This window comes from Fulmarus glacialis, unplaced genomic scaffold (assembly GCF_000690835.1).
Source record: "Fulmarus glacialis isolate BGI_N327 unplaced genomic scaffold, ASM69083v1 scaffold11976, whole genome shotgun sequence".
Lineage (NCBI taxonomy): Eukaryota > Metazoa > Chordata > Aves > Procellariiformes > Procellariidae > Fulmarus > Fulmarus glacialis.
In genome coordinates, this window is record NW_009217513.1 from 1 (window position 1) to 20,511 (window position 20,511).

At 36.7% G+C, this 20,511-nt stretch overlaps 1 protein-coding gene across 1 annotated transcript; it reads left to right on the plus strand.

Moving 5' to 3' along the window:
- Positions 1 to 6: 6 nt before the first annotated feature.
- On the plus strand, positions 7 to 19,706 carry BBS7 (Bardet-Biedl syndrome 7; the record flags this gene model as incomplete). Its single annotated transcript, XM_009579706.1, has 18 exons — positions 7 to 102; positions 789 to 851; positions 1,683 to 1,858; positions 2,471 to 2,657; positions 3,400 to 3,472; positions 4,417 to 4,533; positions 5,840 to 5,970; positions 6,731 to 6,815; positions 8,481 to 8,583; positions 9,153 to 9,345; positions 11,041 to 11,115; positions 12,184 to 12,249; positions 14,155 to 14,294; positions 15,316 to 15,480; positions 16,593 to 16,702; positions 16,816 to 16,919; positions 18,430 to 18,553; positions 19,570 to 19,706. Coding segments are annotated over 18 exons (2,145 nt in total), but the record flags the coding sequence as incomplete, so codon positions are not given.
- Between the last annotated feature and the right edge of the window lie 805 nt (positions 19,707 to 20,511).

Consider the following 20,511-nt stretch of genomic DNA (forward strand, 5'->3'; position numbering starts at 1 on the left):
TTACCGTGCTCGGTTAAAGAGTGTGTCTTCCAACAGGTGGGAGTGACAGCCCAGAAGACCATGAGGCTTCTTCCCGCCTCGGGGCGAAAGGCGAGGCAGAAGGTAGCGGCGCTCGCTGACTTACCTGCTGGCTGGGGAGTGTACCCTGATAATGTTACTAGTCATCTCTTGAGTTTCTTTAGTTAGTACGTCACGGGGGAAAAAAGTTTGGAACCAAATTCTTGAAACTTTTTGGAAAAGTTTTGAAAAAATAGAGGAAAAAAAAGTCCGAATTTGTTTCTGGAAAACTTTCAGAACCAATAAGGAATTTTCAAAACTTAAGGCTTTGCTGAAACCGCGAGGAAGTCCTTGCCTATTTCTCTATTTCTGTTTTGCTAAGACTTAATATAGATGAAATATTTCTTTTTAAATTTTCCTTAATGCAAGTTCAAGCTAGGAAAACTCAATTGAAATAACAGTGCATTTTTTGTTTTAGTAATAAATCCTCACTATGAAAATACAACTATTCCCAAATACACCTTTCTGGAGCGTTCCACCTGATGGTTGCTGGCATTTACAGCTGGAAGCGGAAAAAGGATTGTAAATGCTATCAGTTAAATTATTGTTCTTACGCTTTAGTGTCCTATCTACAGCAGTTTTTCTAGCTTTTCGGCATACAGCTATGTAAATTAAGTACTGTAGAATTTAAAGTACTTAAATACAGGAAAATATGATTAATATAGGAAAAGCATTATTTAAAAAATATTTATGCATGTAATAAAAAGTAACGATGTATTATACTTTTGAAGGTGGTTGTTGGAGATCAGGATGGGGTCATTACATGTTTTGGCATAAAAAAAGGGGAAGCTGTGGTAAGTGGAAATGTTCCATTTAAAAATTTATGAACTTTGAAAGTCTGTTTTTATTGACATGGGAAATAAGATACGTGTGGAAGGTGTCTAGGTAGAGCTGTGGACTGATAACTATCCGTGATGAGGGCATGCTGATTTCATGCCCGGACAAGCACATGGTCCTACACAGCTGCAGAGTCGGACACTAGTGTATGTCATCACAAAAAAAGTCTGTTTAACACCTTTTGCTTTGCAGTTCTGTTGGCCTTAAGCCTGTACACATACTCAGTTACTGTGACTGGACAAAAACTTGCAGTGATTCACTAAGTCAGTCACCTTAGGGGATTTTGACAAACTGATTGCTTTTTATGAGCCTAGAGTTATGCCCAGCTTAATAAAAAATTATCATTTTATTCTATTTTTTTTTTCCCCTTGAGGAAGTTCATAGCTGATAAGGACGCTATAGAAAAGAAATATGTGTAGTCTTCTGGAATAAGAATGCAACATACAAGAGGGAGTGAGTGTGTGTGTGTGTTGTTCTTTAAAAAAAAAAAAAAACCAAACACAACAACTTAGAGCTACCAGCAGTGCTGAAATTTTCCTATGGATGAATAACACTGAAATAATAAAGTCTTAATTTAGTATATTTTGTAGCTTTTTATATTTATTGACTTATAAAATGCTTGATTGCTTTGTGATTCTGAAGAGAAATGTACAGATTATTTTTGTCTGCGTATAATCCATAGTATCTTAGTTTTGTCAGAAATTGTAAAGCAGATTTATTATCCTTTATGTTAAAAGATTACCATAAATATGATATTGTGATGATGAAAATTGCTTTTCTATTTACAGCCAGTGTTCAAGACACTGCCAGGCCAAAAAATTGCAAGATTGGAGTTGGGGGGAGCTCTTAATACACCACAAGAGAAAATTTTTGTGGCAACAGGATCAGAAGTTAGAGGTTTCACAAAAAGAGGGAAGCAGTTTCTTTCATTTGAAACTAACCTTACTGAAAGCATCAAAGCTATGTATGTATGATATTTTGCATTTTTTTCATAGCCGTAGCAGACTGTTAGTTCATGATTTTATGAAATAATTTTTTACTGTATTGTGTGGTTGTAGGTGACACTAAGTGCCAGTCCAGCTTTAGCTTGTGCCATGACATGTAGGAAGGAACTTAGAAAAACATGGTGAGGTTTAGGAGGTGTAGGGGGCTTGGGAGGGGTCTGGAGGCACTCACATCAGTGCAAATGCAGGTGAGCGGAGCTGGGGTTATTGCCATAGTCCATAAACCCTTCCTGTAGCAAAACAGGAACAAATTCTTTTTTTTTCGTGTTGTAAGATGCTGCCATATATAAACCGGCTTGAGAAGAATTAACATCATCAAAATATATTAATGAAATTTCTGTAAAGATATCCTTAGGATTTTACATGAAGATAAAATAGGAGATTTGAGAGCTATAGAAATCATGTGGGTTTAGCAGTCGTAAGAAACTTTCTTTTTTAATAGCTGGAACAGCTTGTGGGGCCCACTAATGCCTTGAATCTGCAAGCGGTAGTGCATGCATATAGTAGGGCTAAGGGACTATCACTGCAACTATACTGCGAAAATGCTACGGGAAGTGTTTTCTTTTTCTCAGGCATATTTCAGGAGCAGATCTCTTTCTTTGTGCGAGCTATATCTATAACCATTACTGCGACTGCAAAGACCAGCACTACTACCTATCAGGAGATAAAATCAATGATGTTCTCTGCCTTCCTGTAGATAAAGTGAATTGCATTACACCGGTACTTGCATGTCAGGATAGAATCCTCAGAGTTTTACAGGTTAAAATACTTGCTTGTTTATGTTTTATGTATTGATGCCATAGAATTGGACTAATTCTTAAGGGAATCAGCATATCAGCATGGCTTAAACATCATAAGGATAAGCATATTGTATTTTACTTGGCAGTGTTACTGTCTATAATGCTGGTACATTTATTTTTTTTTTAAAAGGAAGATCATGATTATAACTTGCAAAATGAGTATTAATAAAACCACTATAAATAGGCTTTGGAATTGGTAGGTGGAAGTAGATAACAAATTGGTCCCTTCTAACGAAAAGGGCTCACATAAGGGAATTAAATGTGTAAGTCTCTATCAGTTTGGAAATTCTTGCTCTCACAAATTACTGTTGCGACAAGTCTGAGTGATATTAAGTGGTTTAACAAATACATTTGCCAGGCAAGTTCACAGATTATTTTTAATAATAACACGTTTCGAGAGTCCTATGTTTTATTTATATAAACTTCACCCTGTTTTGGCTTAGAAGTGGTTCTCCCATAGGTATTGGGAGTTTGCATAAGTGAAGCATATCCGTTACTATTATCCATAATAATTTTGTCCTTACACTTGTGGGGTTTTGTTTTGATCTGTTTTGTGGTTGGTGTTTTGTTTGGGGTTTTTTTGTTTTGGTTGGTGTGGTTTTGTTTGTTAGTTTGTTTTGGGTTTGGTTCTTTTTTTGTTTGAGGCTTTGTTTTGTTTTTTTTTTACAAAATTAATTCAAGATAGTTCTCTTTGTCTTTAGGGGTCTGATTTACTATATGGAGTAGAAATTCCTGGACCACCTACTGTTCTTGCTCTAAACAATGGAAATGGGGGTAACAAGATTTTTTGAATATACACATAACTAAATAATGTTATTTCACTGTATTTTTAAGATTTTATTGCTTGTATTTGTTAATTATATTTTGCCTTGATTTTTAAGCTAATGTTAAAAATGTGGCAGAAAACTGACTATGTGAAGTCATTTCTTACATACAAATTAATATATACACACAGGTGACTGTTTTAGTTCTAAATTATATTCACATTTAATTGAAAGCCTCTTACAAGAGCAGTGAGATATACGGTGGTCTCATTGCGTAAATACGAACTGGACTTTTGGGGGCCTTGTCAAAGTTCTGGGTTTGGGTTTCTCTTACACATGGATTTCCCTAACTAGAATTGCTAGCTGCATCCCTCCATGGATGGATGAGAATATTGCGTAGAGCTCACGTAAACTGACTGTGGAAGGATCAAGCTTAAAATAGTTTGATCATCCTTCCTGCTAATCTGTTCTAACCGAATAGAAATCGCTTTAGTATGTTAACCTGGTGCTTAATTTAGTTTCAGTTAGATTGTGCAACAACGACATTCAGAGCTGGTTTGGAAAAGTAGTTCTTACTTGCTTAAGTCTTGGCACAACATTCACTATTGGATGCGTGTTCTGGATGAATCTCTTTGTTTCTCTTCTGTAAGGGCAATTTAATAGCTGATCTTTGCTGAAATTTGAATTATTGGATTATGAATGGGTTTTAGGCAGAACTCCAGTGCAGGAGGGCATTCATACACAGAAGAGTGATAGCCATGAAGAAATTATCGGAACAGGTGCAGTTTTCATGTATTTGTTTTTGTTTTTAAAGCCTGATAGTTCTGTTACACAACACTAATGTTAGTATTTTCTTTTTCCCTTGGGCTGTAGAGTGTAACTACACAATACTTTCAAATTTTTTAAATTGGTGTACTTGATTTTATCGATTCTAAATTCAGTTTATGTGTTTAGGTGATTCTGGAGAAGAAGTTGTGTATGGAACTTCTGATGGTAAACTGGGTCTTATCCAGATTACTCGTTCCAAGCCTATACCTAAGTGGGAAATTGGAAATGAAAAAAAGAGAGGAGGTATGTGTCTCAATCTCGCACTGTTTAGATTTCCAGCATATCTGAGGCTTTATTACAAATACAATAACCAGGAAATCTTATTCATAGATACTTTGGAGGCATACTGTAATTATGTCAGTATGTGATATTCATATGGCCAAGCTCTCTTTCATTCTTCTGATTTTCTTATGAATAATTCTAATCAGTTTGTCTTGCTTTGGGTTTTCTGTTCATATTATTTCCAGTACTTTGTTTTTACAGTATTTTTAAAGTGGTGTTTGTAAAACAGTATTGAATCATATATGATTACTTGAGTTTTTTATCATTTTGGTGACTACTTCGAAGTGCAAATATACCTGCCAGATTTTTCAGATGTTCAGTGATCTTAAAGTCTCTTCAGAGGAAAGGTTAGCATCTTCCCTGCAAGACTTTTTTTTCTTTTTTTTTTAAAAAAAGTGATTATGAGGGTTTTTGTCTGAAGATGGCATAAGGCTTTCATTAAAGCTCCACAAGGAGGCTTAACTGATCAGAGCATAGGACGACACTTTCCCTGTTTTAACCTTGGTATGCTGCTTCTGCAATAGAATTTTTTTTTTAATTTAATTATCTCATAAAAGCTATTGCTAAATTATTTTCTTAAAATGCTTCCCAGTATGTCCTTACTTTTCATATGAAATATGAAGGAGTCATAAAAGTTAAATTCCATCTTGTTTTTCTTATTAATTTTTGTACAAACTCTCTCACTGCTTTTTCCTTCTTCCAGACCCTAACTCTCTTTCCTGTCCAAACATGATTAGTTGTCGTAGGGTGGTTCCACATGTGCTAGTAGTGGGTTTGTCCACTAACGTGCCTGGGAAAAGTCAGAACCCTCTTTCTGTCACCTTAGCCAGAATTCATAGTAATCCATTTACCAATAGCTTTAAGTCAATTATAGGAAAGAAAGAATGCATGCTTCTTCAACTGGCAAAGTTACAGTAATGTGGACAAACAAATAGTTCATCTGGGGAAATGTTTGACGAGGGAGGGTTAAACCTCTCTAAAGTAAGCTATTTGAACATCAGAAGGGGTCTCTGTTCGGTGCTTTTCACCAAGGGGGCAGTAGTGGCTTTGATTTGGAATTGGTTGCTGTAAAACCCACTGTACAATCTTGAACCTCAGGCACAGGTGAGAGACTTCAGCCCTCTAGTGGACTCATCCGGAAATAGCATTAATAAAACCTTAAAAGCCGACCAAGAATCTCTCTCTACGTCACTGAACGTGGCCTATGTGTTGTTGTGTCATAAACGAATAAAGATTAAGTAGACGGTTTTGTTTTCTTTTTCATTAGGTATCTTATGTATTGATAGTTTTGACATTCTGGGAGATGGCGTTAAAGAATTACTCATTGGACGAGATGATGGAATGCTAGAAATCTATAACTTTGAGAGTGCAGATGATCCTGTCCTTCGATATGATCATGTAAGCCCACATTCATCATACTCATCTTTGCTGGAAAAATGAATTTAAAAAAAAAAAAAAATCTGTATTTCAAAACTTAAAGTATTTACAAGATCATTACTACTAAAATGTGTGTTTTGTTTTTAATTTGATGAGCTCTGTAATGTTGACAATATGAACTTAAAAGCAGTATCCTAATATTTAAGAACCAGAAAGTGAAATAGTCCTGATTTGAGGAAAAATCAAAATAGTGTAGAGGGTATGTTAAAGTTCTGGCTCTGTTGACTACTGAAGTCTCTTCTGGGTGAAGCCTAATACAGTGCTTCTCTCTCAGTGAAAAAACAACCTCATGTTGTGTGTAGTCTGTGTTTTACATGTAAAATAATAAGTGTAAGCTGTCAGGACTTTACTGCGCATAATTACTTTGGTTATGAGATGTTTAAAATAGTAGATTTGATCCATAGTGATTATTTCAGCCTTCAGTCAGATTTCTACTTCCTGCTGGAAAAATATTGTCCATCAATGTTTTGCTTTAAACTGCTTTTTAATGTCTTTGTTATGCAAAGTAGAATCGGAATGCATTTGTTAAAACTCCCCGATTTAGCTGTGATAGTCATCAGCTAGCTTACTCTTTTGTAGGTCTCGATATTTTGCGTCTGTGTAGGTATTTTGTGATGCAGGTCAAAGGAGGAGTGCAACTCTTAAGACCTCTACAAAAACCCCCAAACTTCTAAAATGAGTGCAGTGATATTTCCCTCTGCTTGAATGTATTTATTTGAAGGCTTTATCAGAGAGCATTGCGTCAATCCAGGGTGGCTGTGTAGGAAAAGATGGGTATGATGAAATTTTAGCATCCACATACTCAGGTAAGCTTCGTATCATTTACTCAATAAATGTCGCATATGGTGATGTGATAAAAATGAAGCAGGCTATGTTGTTAGTGCAGCTCACATCTCTTAAAATTTTTGTTCTGATTGGAACCAGGATAATGTTTTGTTGAAAAGATCTCTTCTAATGTAATATTAAACACTTCAAAAAAAATGTTTCCTACACTTAAACTATGCTTTTATACTTTAAGATATTTATAACGCGTTCTGCTGTGTAACACAGCAGCTGGTTATTCTCTGGTGTAGACTGCTGCCTAACTGTGATGAAATAATGAATATGTTATGTCCAAAGGAATTTTTTTTTTTAATTAAAAATATTGACAGACATGCATATCTTTTTTTTGTTTTCCTTCCTTTTCAGCTTAATAGGGCTTTAAATGGTGTTGATTTTGCTTTTAGTAGAAAATAAAGCTTCCCCACGTGAGGTGTCTCAGCAGCCCCTCTGTAGGATTCGAGCTATTGGCCTGACTGTCACAGAGGCCAGGATAAACATGCTGCATATGTTAACTGCTGGGGGCTAAAATACTGCTAATTCTCTATCTTCGGTTATCTTCAGTGCTAAAAAATTAGCCTACTGAAACCTCTCGCATTCAAAAGTCTGTATTTGGGCAAGATAAAATTCTCAGTGAGTTATTGAGAAGTAATGGTGTTCAAGTACCTCTTTTAAATAGTCTTTGGATGCTGAAAAGATGCCTACACCTCACCTCATATGAATTGATTTGGTATGATAGGCTGCAACAATACTGTGGCCAAAGTCCTTTGTGGCTTCTTTTAGTGGCAATGTTATAAAGATCTGTGAATCATAGAAGAAATTAAAAAGCGAAAGGCCATGTTCACCTGTGTGTTCTCAAAGGTAAACTCTGGTAGGATGTGTAGTAGACTGAGTTTGGCAGATTTCGGCACATCAGGAAAAGCAGTGCTTAGAGCAATAAAAGTTACATTTGAAGCCTGGCAGCATAGGACTTCTGTGGATTTTTTAAAGTTCATGCTGCATTATTGGGCTTTCTTGGTACTTGAAGTAGATAGCTAAGGAATGTGGAAGATTGTGGACAGGTCAGCTTTTATGGTGCATTTTATAATAATGCTATCTTACTGTTTGCATGCATTAGATGAGGTAATTAGAGCTATAAACACCCATTCAAGTCTGCATACCGTACCTGAGGTGTCAGGAATATAATCAATTAGTATTTGCTTTTAGAAGTAAATGTAATTAAAGAAACACTTCAACGGGCAGCATTCCATCTCAAAGCACACTGTACAACATATAGTTTGCTATAAACACATTGCACAGCTTTTTTTTGTTTTGTTTTCAACTGTAGTACTGCTAATTATTCAAGGTTTTGTCAGGGAAACAGGAGTGGGAAAAAATTTAAGTGCTCAGTTAAAAACTGCAGCAGAGGGATTTATTGCTCGAAGTACTTAATGAAAAAGAATAAGTAATGTTTTCCAATCTGTAAGTTAAGAATGAAACCCATAAAAAAATCATGCTCAGTGTCTAGATTAATCCTCCAAAGAAAGGATTAAATTAAAGTCTTCATTCTCTCTACCCCGTATCTGGAATAAACATCTCTCTGCATATACAAAAGGTGAATGTAGATTTTTCTTTATAGCTTATAAAGAGTATAAACTTCATATATTCATTAGGCTGGCTGACAGGACTGACTACAGAACCTGTCCATAGAGAAGATGGATCAGGTGAAGATCTAAAATTAAGTCAAGAAATGCAAAGCAAAATTTCGTCCTTAAGGTAATTGCACTAGAAAGAAGTTTAAATGGAAGAATTGAAATGTTAAAAGCTGAAATGTCATCTTTCCTTCTTATCTCACTGGATTTTCTATGTTGTTAATGTCTAGAAGTAGAATCAAGCCTTTTCAAAGTAGAAATTAATAGCTGCCTCATTTCACAGTCTCTTTCTATCTTGCCTTCGCTTGATGATGTCTTAATGCCGCCTTCCTCAGTATGAGCAAGATAAGATTCCCTTCTTCCATGCTGCTTATAGCTGCTAAATGATGGCAGGAAAGTAGTCACTAGCATATAATTCAAAATGCCTTGTACTCTTGAAGGAAAAAAGTTGTCCTTTCCTGTGACTCATCGAAATCTCTTTTGGCAAAGTACAGTAGAATCTACATTGTCATGTGATATAGTTTATATTGTATCTTGGTTATGTATGTGGAAGGGGAGTCACCAGTCACTTGTGGTTGGAAAACTGTGGACAGAACATAAACATGATTGCCTTGCAAGCTTAATCTGCTTAATTTCTAGGGTAGCTTTTATAGTTGTTTTTTTAAGATATTATATGTGGTTTCCCTTTTCTAGGAATGAATTGGAACACTTACAGATTAAAGTACTTCAGGAACGTGAAAAATACCAGCAGTCTTCTCAATCCAGTACTGCTGTTTCATCAGTACCTGCATTTAGTGTGAATGACAAGTTTACATTAAATAAGGATGATGCCAGCTACAGCCTCATCTTGGAGGTGCAGACAGCTATAGATAATGTCCTGGTACAGGTGTGTGTGGTTTTGTTCTTGTTGGCTTTCTTGATATCTAAATAAAACAGTCAGAGACTTTCTAGTTTAAAAAGCTGAGTTATAATGTCTTAAGTGGATGGGTTTTTAAATGTCTGAATTGTTAGAAGAGGGAATTGAAGTGTATAGCCTTGCAGTGTTGAAGTAACTGTTGTAAATGCTTGTTAGGGAACAAATACAACTTAAACCTTACACTGCCAAAATAGAACAAAATACCTGCTGTATTAGCAGGTTTCTACATAACTTTTGTGTTTGCTTTCGCATGTCCCTCCTTATTTAAACAGCAATTAACTCAGTAAATCTTAATTGAGGCGAAGATTCTCACTCGCCAGTTAAGTACCCTCTGTTTAAACCTTTACTAAACAGAGCAACGTTACACTGCCAAAATAGAACAAAATGCCTGCTGTACTAGCAGGTTTCTACATAACTTTTGTGTTTGCTTTCGCATGTCCCTCCTTATTTAAACAGCAATTAACTCAGTAAATCTTAAATGAGGCGCAGATTCTCACTCGCCAGTTAAGTACCCTCTGTAGTGGAAAATTAATTTTAGAATGGTATGGGCCACCTGTGCACTTTCAGTGTGGAATAGCATCTGATTTGTGTGCAATTAGTGATAAATACTCCTGCCAAGTAGAGCAACCTTAATTAGTTATTTCTCCTACGGCATCAGCTGAAATTAATGTTATCTTTGGTAGTCAGAAAGAGTAGTGGTACTGAATTACCTTCTTTTGGGATATGCATGGGGAGAAAAATTTGACAATGAGGAATTTGTGGATGAATTTGCCATAACAAATGGGAGAGAATTGCTGTAGGATTTCATTTTTCATTTCTTAATAAAAATCTCATTTTTATTAAGGATGTTATTAGAGCAATGCGAAGCTACAGCTAAAACACAGCTCTGTAGTATCTGCTGTTTCCATAGCTAAGTGAGGAATAATTAAATTGTTTAATCTAGCCCTGAACTTAATGTAGCGTTTAGAACTTATGTTTTTTTCTTTAAAGAAATATAAAGCAGTATCTGGTATTCCTCTGGTGTGTGAAAACAATAAAACTGTTTTTAAAATATTTTTTAGGAAGTATGTTGCATATTTATCAATGTTTCCTGACACTTCTGTGAAGTTATAAAGGAGTACCAAATCAAGTAATTAATCATTCTAATACCCTTTAATCTCATTTTTAAAACAGTGTTAGATTTAATTTTAATTCCAGTGAAAATGCATCTAGATAAGAAGTGGTCTGTGTCAGAAGCGTTATTGTAAGTAAAAGGATCATTAATAATGATGTGATATGATCCTTGGTTTCCTGAATGAATACTGCAATCCCCCTATTAAAATAGGGAAACAATTCAATCATGAATATACTTCATGCATATGAATGAAGTATACTTTCATGTCTGAAAGATGTGAATGTGCTTTCATGTCTGAAAGATAGTTACACATCTTATACTGAGGTTGTGTACGCCAGCCACGCAAGAGTTCAGGACTCGGTAAGAGAAAGATCATCATGTTACTCCGGGATTAAGTAGTAAGCTGCGTGTCTGTTAGGCTTTTACCTCTTGGAGGAAGCAATCATTGCCTCTCCCTTATTAAAATATTTGATGACAGTTAGAGGACAAATGCATTAGAAGCTACTCAGGAACTTAAGCTCTTTATTTTTCCTTCCTCATATGTTGTGCAGAGTGATGTCCCAATAGACTTGCTGGATGTGGATAAAAATTCTGCGGTTGTTAGTTTTAGCAGCTGTGATTCTGAGGTAAGTGAAACAAAAGAGATGATATTTGTAGAGATCGCATGATCAAAGCTCTTAATACTGTATATTAAAAATAGAATTTGGATTTATATATTTGTGATTTTAAATATATTGAGTTAAACTACTAATTTGGTAATTTTGGAGAGCTCAGCTTCATTAGAGATACTGCAGAATTAGGAGTTAGTGGCAGGTCCTGACAAGGCAAAGCTAAGTATGTGCAAAAGGATCCAGGAGCAACTGCTCTCTTGTTTTTTTTCCTGCCTGATCAGGAGTGTGAAAGACACATTCAGTATTGCTCTCTTCTCTGGATTGGCCAGTATCACATATATTTACTTTCAAGTAATTTAGATGAAGAACGTTGTATTTCTTACTTAGTTCGTCTCTTAAAAATCACTTTAGAATGTGAAAATTCTGCTGCGTGGGGAGTCATATGTTTAAGTGCATTTTTTTATATCATAATTATAAACTTAAATACTTACAGAATTACTAATAATGCTTAGGGCCAGGGGGAAAATGCAGAAACTACTTTAGCATTATGAAAATCTTCTCTGAAGTCTTTTTCCTTCTAACGGTCGTCTAAGTATTTTAGTTTTAAGAACTAAATTTGCACATCATTGGTCTACCCTGGAGCTTTCAGAAATCGACTTTTTATTTTAAGTTTCTTGTCATAGATGATGATTAATTTAGCTTTTTTTTGGTGTGTTTTCTTACTGATCTTTAGTTTTTGGATGTTGGACTAATATTGCAGATGAGTGGGGCAGGCTGACATGCATTCTTCAAATGAAAAGTAGATAGCTGTAATTTCTGTGGTGGTATTATTAAAGAGTGTAAAAGGCTTCAGTTGATTTCTCCTTATATAGAGAAATTTTTAAAATTCTACCATAATTAAAATTAATTGGAATATTCAAGGGAACCAAAGATTACTTTTTTGTATTTAATTTTTGTAAAATAGCTGTACGTAAGTAGCAAAAACTTTACTGTACATGTCTACAGTTAAAACAGAACAGTAGAACTTTCGTGAATCCACAGACCTGTTTTGCATTATTTTTCTGTTTTTTTTGCTGTTTACAGCCAAATAGCAACTTTCTTCTTGCGACTTACCGATGCCAAGCAAATACTACGAGACTTGAACTTAAGGTAAAATGCTCCAAAATATTTTCCATGATAAATTAATGGTTATGTAAATGTCTGCCTAGGAATGGAGAGATCTCTACCTGGACTGACTGCTTAGCCTGAGAGAACGATCAGTCCAATTTCTACTGCTGGTTGTTTCCTGAGAACCTTCTAATCTGGGGCTTGTGTTCCTTTCTATTTGTCTGTAGGGTTTCTAAAGGCTTCTAAAAATGTGTTACTTCAGAGGAGAGCCTGGGGTCCTTCTCGAGTGTCCCCAGGATGAAAGCAGTGGGGAAATCACAGATTGTGAAAATACTTGATTCTGGAGAGAGTGTGTGGAACTTAAAATGGAGAGAGGCGTGGGAAGGAAAGCTCTGGCACTGTTTGTCCTCGGAAGTGTTTGAAGGAAGTTACACTGGGAAGTAACCAGGGAATACAGACTGGATTTGTATTTTGGAGAGGAAGCAAATCCGGTCATTCATGCTTATTATACTAAAGGCATATGGGTGTTTTGGGGTTTATTTTTAACGATCCACCGAATTCACATGTTTTGTGGCTACCACCAGGGGAAATAATGAAGAAAATAATGATTTGGAAAATCCTCAACGTGCACACAGGCTCTAGGTTTTCTCTTTATGTAGTCGCCTAACACTGCAGCCTCCTAATCTGATACGTGTTTGTTTATGTAAAACTCTCAGTCAAAAGATTATCATTAGAAATTTAAGCCTGCATAAGATGCATCAAATGTGGGGGATTTGGGGGTTGTTATCTGTTTGTTGGTGAGGTCGCAATAATGGACCTAGTGTGCAGAATTAAGACTCTTACTTCCCAGGTCCCCTTCTTCAAAAATGCTATTAGTGCGCTTATTCGTTCTGAACACGTCACTTCATCTCCCTGTGTTACAGTTCTCTTATTTTAATTTGGGGATATGACCCTGGCCATCTTTAATACTGAAAATACTAGGTAGAGAGTAAATAACACAGGAGAAATGAATCAAATGCATTCATGATACACAAAAAGAGGGGTTTTTTTACTCTCCCACTAAAAACATTGATATACTTGCTGTTTTGTGTCATTATAGTGCAGTGTGTCATCAAAACTCTGTACTATCACTCTTGCATTTGGATCCTATGTGATGGATTCGATCTGCACAGGTTCTACTGTCACCTCGCTGCAATACAGTGAGGATCTCCAGTGATTTACACCTGCCACGTGGAGTTCGTTCTCTTTTTCTGTTTCGCCTATGCACGTGCAGACAACACGACTTTTAAGTCTTGGTGATTTTATTTCCAAAGAGAACTCTTTACTAACTTATTTTTATTAACAACATTGAAGTGGATGTCTTCCTGCAAAACACTGCTTTTTGAGTTCTGAGACCCTATAAAATAGGGGATATAATCAAGGTTATAAAACCTGTACTTGAACTCCAGTCTGCTCTTTTGTTTGTATAAAGCTGTTTCAGTAGCTCTTCTGCCTACTTTCACTGTTGTGTTGGTGCTGTAGGTGGGACACTCCTGTTTCTTGTCAATTCTGTGTCAGTGGCAGACGATGTAGTGCCGTTTGTGTAACTGGTCTCAGCAGAGAAGTGACTGATGTGTTGCTGCGTCCTCAGAGGTGTGGAGAGTGCGTACTGTGTCTTGAATGTGTTTGTACATCCTGCTTGTTCTGAGACTTGAACGTAAATCTGGCCTCTTACTTTTCTTACTAATATAGCAGCACTTCATTGGACACTACTTCATCTAGTTTTAAAACATTCTTGATCTGCTTTATTTATAGTGGCACTATCAAGTAAATACAGTACTCTAAATATTCTTGAAGTACTACAGTCTTTCTTTAACGTATTTTGAATACCTCCCAATTTTCCAAATCGTGGTAAATGAATGTTTTCCCCTTTGTTCTTTTTTGTGGGTTCTGCTTTTATTTCTGCAGGTTCGATCAATTGAAGGACAGTACGGGACACTTCAAGCATATGTAACTCCAAGAATTCAACCAAAAACCTGCCAAGTTCATCAATATCAAATTAAACCACTTTCGCTTCATCAGAGAACTCATTCTATTGACCATGACAGGTATTTGCAAAGAAAAATCAATGTCTTTTTCTGTTGAAAAACTGACACAATCCAGCTGAAACAATGTTTACTCTATAAACTTAAGTATGTCATTTCTAAACCCTAAACTGTAATTTTGAGCCTGTAGTTCCATTTTATGGGTTTTCTGACAGAAAATGCGGATTTAATAGGTTCCTACTTTTCTTGCCATTCTTTATCTGTGTTTTCAGGTTATTTTTCATTTTACTGACCTGGGTTATAATGCAGCCCCATGTGCTAGTAGAGCTGAGGGTGTGGTAGAAAGGAAACTCTCCTGTGTTAGTAACCGCAGTCTTTTCAGTTTCAGCCTCATTCTCCCCTCCACCCTTTTAATGTAATTCTTTCCCATAGTTAATTTGGTTCCAAAACTGAGCCAAGACTTTTTTTCCCCCTTATCTCTCTGTTAGGAACCTAGTATTTTATGCAATTTCTACTTGATTTTTCCCCACCCTCAGTTAACATTTTGTCTTGCCACCGAGGTATTGCTTGCTTCAAAACAAAATGGAAAGATTGAAGGAATGATACCAAATGCTTTTACGTGCAAATGCTTCAATGTGCAAATGAGCTCCATTATGCCTCGTTCTCGATATAAATGCTATGTCTGTGATTTATAGCATGGGAGACTGTTGAGGCTCTTAGTCATATTTTGCTGTGTTGTCAGTTATTTACCTTTGTCATAAGTTTCAGGTTTAACAACTTGAAACGGGATATGTCAAAAACTTCCAACTAGCTTCTTATCCAGTTCTGACATGTCTACAAGGAGATAAAACTTGAATGTACGCATAGCTTTTTGTCTTGAAATACAGAAAAGTAGCTGTAATCTGCAATATGTAACTACTTAGCAAGATACCTGACTTTTTACAGGGTGTTGATTAAAAGGAAACCACCATGTGGGACTGAACATTTTTCATATGGATAACCAGTGCTCTGACAGTGCCCCTCCTTCATAACTATTAACTTTTTTTTTTTTTTTTTTTTTTTTTTTAATTTCATAATGTCATAGACCCATGAATACACTGACGCTCAAAGGCCAGTTCAGTTTTGCTGAAATTCACTCGTGGGTTGTGTTTTGCTTGCCTGAGGTGCCTGAAAAGACTCCCGCTGGAGAGAGTATCACCTTTTATTTTCAGAACACCTTCCTGGGTACACAGCTTGAAAGTACATACAGGTAAAATACAATTACTAAAGGGCAACGTGACTATGCTGGGGCTTTTGTCTTTTTCATTCTTGACCGGTCTGCAAGCACATTTCATGCACATACTACTGTTCACCTCTTCACCCTCAGCCCAATCAAAACTCCCATTAAAGAGAACAGGAATCTTTCTTAAAAAGGATTGTCAAACATTACCGGGGTGAGCACTATCCAATAATGATGCAATCTGTAATTTGAATAGGGTTTTTCTTGTAGTTGGTCCAAAAAACGAAATTGCCGGGGAGGAAAGACTTGATATATTTTTAAGATGATGGCTTGCTTTTAGAATTTAAAAAGCATAGCTAACTGGTGTAGTGAAATCATTGTGTAATGCCTATTGTTTTCTAACTTCCTTTTTTTTGTATTGAGGAGCAGAAATAACTTAAAAGGCATTTAATACTCATGCAAACAAAAATGTGATAAGCATTAAGCTGAAAACCTTCTTTTTCTGCAACTTATACTAGGCAAATATTATTTCTGTGCCTAAGATTAATACTCTGTTCTCAAATTAATTAGTTATACCTTCCTTCAGCAAGTTACGTACATCCACCTGAAAATGGAACTGTAAAGTGGGGAAAAATTAATTGTTGTAACTACACAGTTTCCAGCCTGCTCCCAGCCTACATACGTGTTGTCTGCTCATAATGTAGAAAGTTGTTGGGTGGTGGTTTTTTGAGGGGAATGGGAGAGTGGTTTTTCTCCCTTCTGGTATTGAAGCTTGCTGTTTGACTTCAAGATACTGCAATGATAAAACTTAGGAGGAATGAACACAGTCAGAAATCTTACTTGTATAACCTTAGTGCCATACAATAAAGATAACTGCTTTGTATATACCTGAGATTTGTGTATACTGCTTTGTCTCATTTACTGGAACAAACTGTCCTCTGTTAGGATTACACTGGGAAGGAGAGAATAGCGTAGCTGTGTGTACAGCCACCTGATATATGGAGAATTGTTATGACCTTTACAGAGGTTGCCTTCTTTGATTTGGGCATTAATTTACAGGCCTTCTATTTTAACGTAGGGACAAATCTAATGCATGCATGTGTGTTTAAGTTTGTTCATTTAAAGTTTTTCTTCCCTTATAGAAAAGGTGAGGGATGTTTTAAGTCTGACAACATTTCTACAATATCCATCCTGAAAGATGTGCTTTCCAAAGAGGCTACTAAAAGGAAGATTAATCTCAACATATCATATGGTAAAACTGTCTTCTCTGTTGTTTTTTTTTTTGTTCTTGACTTCATTTTATATTCTTTTAAATGGAATACGTGTTATTCATTTGCTTGTGGGGTTTTTTTGACTCCCTACTAGACATAAATGAAGAATCTGTGAGGCACACATTGAAGCTTATCCACCCTAAATTAGAGTATCAGCAGCTGTTGGCCAAGAAGGTTCACTTAATAGATGCTTTGAGAGTAAGTATCTGAACTCCTGTGGAAGGACTTTTATGGGGGATTATGTTGTCAGACACCAAGCTGTAGGGCTCATGTCACATGTGTGTCATACTGGTATCTGTTCCGTTTCTATTCCCAGGACATGTATTTTAATTATCTAGGAGACAGACTTCTTCAAGTAAAATTCCCATTTGTACTACATAACTAGTGAGTAACATATGGGATTACTGACTGATGTTGAGGATGCTTAAATGGGACAGTAGAAGGCAGACAGCTGTATCATCTAACATTCTCTTTTTGCCTGCTGTTATTTTCCAGTTCCTTCTTTGTCTCTTTCCACTCACCTTTGAAAGTTTTTTAGATCTGGGGCGATCATCCAGTCCAGATGTGACTTCCTTGCTTTGGAACTTCATCCCAGTGTGTCATAATTTCTGAATTATCTGCTTATTGATCTTTTGCTTAATACCCTCCTCAACGGTTAGTCTTTGGGAGGTACCAGTTAGGCAGCTTGTCTCAGTTCTTGGATTTTTTCCAACAACCAGGATTTTACCATCAAAAAGTTGCCATCATCTCTTTTAGTATTTTTTTTTTTGAGGGGGAGGGAAGATGAAAATGGGCAACCAATTCTCTCTTGTCCTTTGGGGGAATCAAATACTAGTTGTCAGAACTCTCTAGTTAGTAGAAAAACAGACTACCAATGAGAATAGTGTGTATCTTTATTATCACTAGAAGTATTTACTGGGGCTTGATTTGGCAAACCAGGGAGGTAAAGAATAATAGAGAATTTATTCTTAATGCATGTTATGTTTGTGCAATAATAATGATGTTGCACGTCTTGCTTGTTTTAGGCCTTTTTTAGACAGCGTATCTTCTTTGACAAATCTTTTTTGACAAATTTTTTTGTCACTTTTTTTTTTTTATAATAACTTATTCATAGGCAGTAAAATCATTTTCAGATGATTGATGAAAGCTGTTATCCCAGCAGACTCACGATGCATAGCATAATTACCTTTTGTCTAGAAAAGAACAGTCTTTCTGTGGTGGATAAAAAGATCTATACTATCGACCATCTTAAATTGGTCTGACGGTAGATGTTTTAGAAGAGGTCTTTAAAGCTTTTTCCTGTCACGAATTGAGTGATACTTTCAGAGTTTACTTTTACCTTCAGACTTTAGCATGTGCTATGCTTTCTAGGAATTATTCTAAAAATGAAGATACGGTGAAGGCTTTGAGCCTTCATTAGGCTTGATTCTGTAGGGGCTGGGCTGTGGCATGATCCTGTTCTGGCAGTACTCAGAAGCTGTGATACACAGGATTTTTGAGAATCTAGTCTATGAAGTGGCAAGTAACATCTGGCATTTCATTAGAAGACTAGAAAATGAGGCACTTTGAAAATAACTCTTGCTACTTTAAAAGGGGATCGTCTTGTCTCTGAAGAACTTCCTCCAGACCCAAGCTTAATTTCTTCTTACTTTAATGCTGTTATGATACTTAGCTGCTGTTAATTCTTACCATTTAAAATGTCTTTGAGGAACTACAAGTTCATGAAGGAAATGTGGACTTCCTGCTACCAAAATACCGCAGCATTTTGGAAGAGGCAGATCAGCTGCTTGAGGAATACAAGAGACAACCTGCACATCTTGAGAGACTTTATGGTTTGTTGATCAATTCAACTTTTTATTTAAATGCAACTTAATGTCCAGAGAGGACATGACTGAAATAGTTATGAAGTCAGTATTAGCAGAATTGAAATAATCTGGTAAGTGGGTACACTTGGGTAGCTTCAGGACAACAACAGGTATCTAAGTATATATGTCTGTCTGGTCATACAGCCAAGGCTGCATATTTACATAGCGGTTTTGATCATAAAAATCTGAAGTTAAAGGTGAGGCAGTAAAACCTAGCACATACTGAAAATGGCTTGTATGCTACTACAAACTTTGAGTAACTCTGTAAAGGTACTCAAGAATTGTTCACCTGAGAACTTCTAAAATTGATTTGGCATCACAAGCATATCGCTGAGAATGAAAATACCAGGATTATTTGCAAGTGACTTCTCACTTTTTGTTTAATAGACAGCTTCTTATATTCGGATGATCCTTGTCTTTATGGATATGATTAAGGATCGTATTCAAATTCAGGATGTCATTTAAGAATGTATACAAGTTAAAGGAGTGATTAAGTTCTGAGTGGTTAAGTTTTGCAAAACACCAGAAAAACAGAAAAATGCACGAGGGTGGGAAGGGAGACTCTTAGGAGATGATCTCATTTAGTGAAGGAAATTCTGTAGCCTTCTCTGGTGTTCCCCGTACAGCTTTCAGCTCAGAGAATCTCTGCCAGACGCCAGCTTTAATAAGCCTGTGTATATGCAGCATAAGCAGAGTCCTCGTTGCCCATCCCGTGGTAGTTTCTCTCTCTTCAGTGTTTCAGACGTGGGTAATCCTAAGGCCGAAATACACACTTTGGAACGAAGCTGGAATCTGGGCTGTTCGAACAGCATTTTGGGTTTGTTTAAAAGTAAAAAATTGTTTAAAACATGATGTTTAAAAAGAGTCTTCACTCTAAACTCAGAATTGACTAGAATAGTTGGTACATAATAACAAGTTAAAACCAGAGATACCTCGGAATGAAAACAAGGCAAAAAATAAGTCCTGGGATTTTACCTTTGCAGGTATGATCACAGATCTCTTCATAGATAAATTTAAATTTAAAGGCACCAACGTGAAAACTAAAGTTCCTCTTCTTCTGGAAATTCTGGATGGCTGTGATCAAGATGGACTAATTGCTTTTTTTGAGGCTGCAGCCTGACAAGGAAAAAGCAGAGTAATTTTTTTATTTTTTTTTTTTTTTAAATCAAGGCAGTTCAGTATCAAGTCCAAAACACTTTTTAAGAAAAACACTTTTACTCTTCTGTTGTACTGTCAGCTCTTAGGCTTTATTCATATTTATTTCCATACTGGATACAGTAGTCAACTTTAGTTCATACAAACTGTTGTGTATGTTAAATGCGCGCAGAGTTCCCATGTACACAATGTTCTTCGTAGCTAAAGAAAACTTAGCATCAGATGTAAATACCGAATACCCTTTTTGCAAAAATGTGTTCAGTTAAAGGCTACGTGCAGTAGTCGGTCCTCCGGTTGTAAGGATGTATGGAGAAACGGGTTTTCAGAGACGTAACCAGACGTAGAAGAAATTCGTGTTTTAACTACGCGGAAGCGTGGTCTCTGCCTGCTACGCCGGGGGAGCGGTGGGAGAGTCTCGCCAGCCTGGCTGGGGCTGGGGCGCGTGTCGAAGGGGACAAATCTTCCAATGTTGGACCGAAAACAGCCGCTTTTACGGCTACACGAGAGTGCCGCTTTTACGTCTACACGAGAGTTCTTGGCATTAAACTTCCTCCACGCTGCTCCCGTGTCCGTGCTCTTCCTTCCAAACCTCGCTTCTCGCTCATTTTTATTTAAAAAGAGATGAACCAGCGGGGGGATGCAGAGATTTGGTCACAAGTGAAGAACAAAGAATGACGTACTCCACATTTTCGGCGGGGAAGGGGCCCGGCGCGGGGTGCGGCAGCGCGGCCGGAGACGCACCGGGCTGATGAAGCCAAGACCGCGCTACC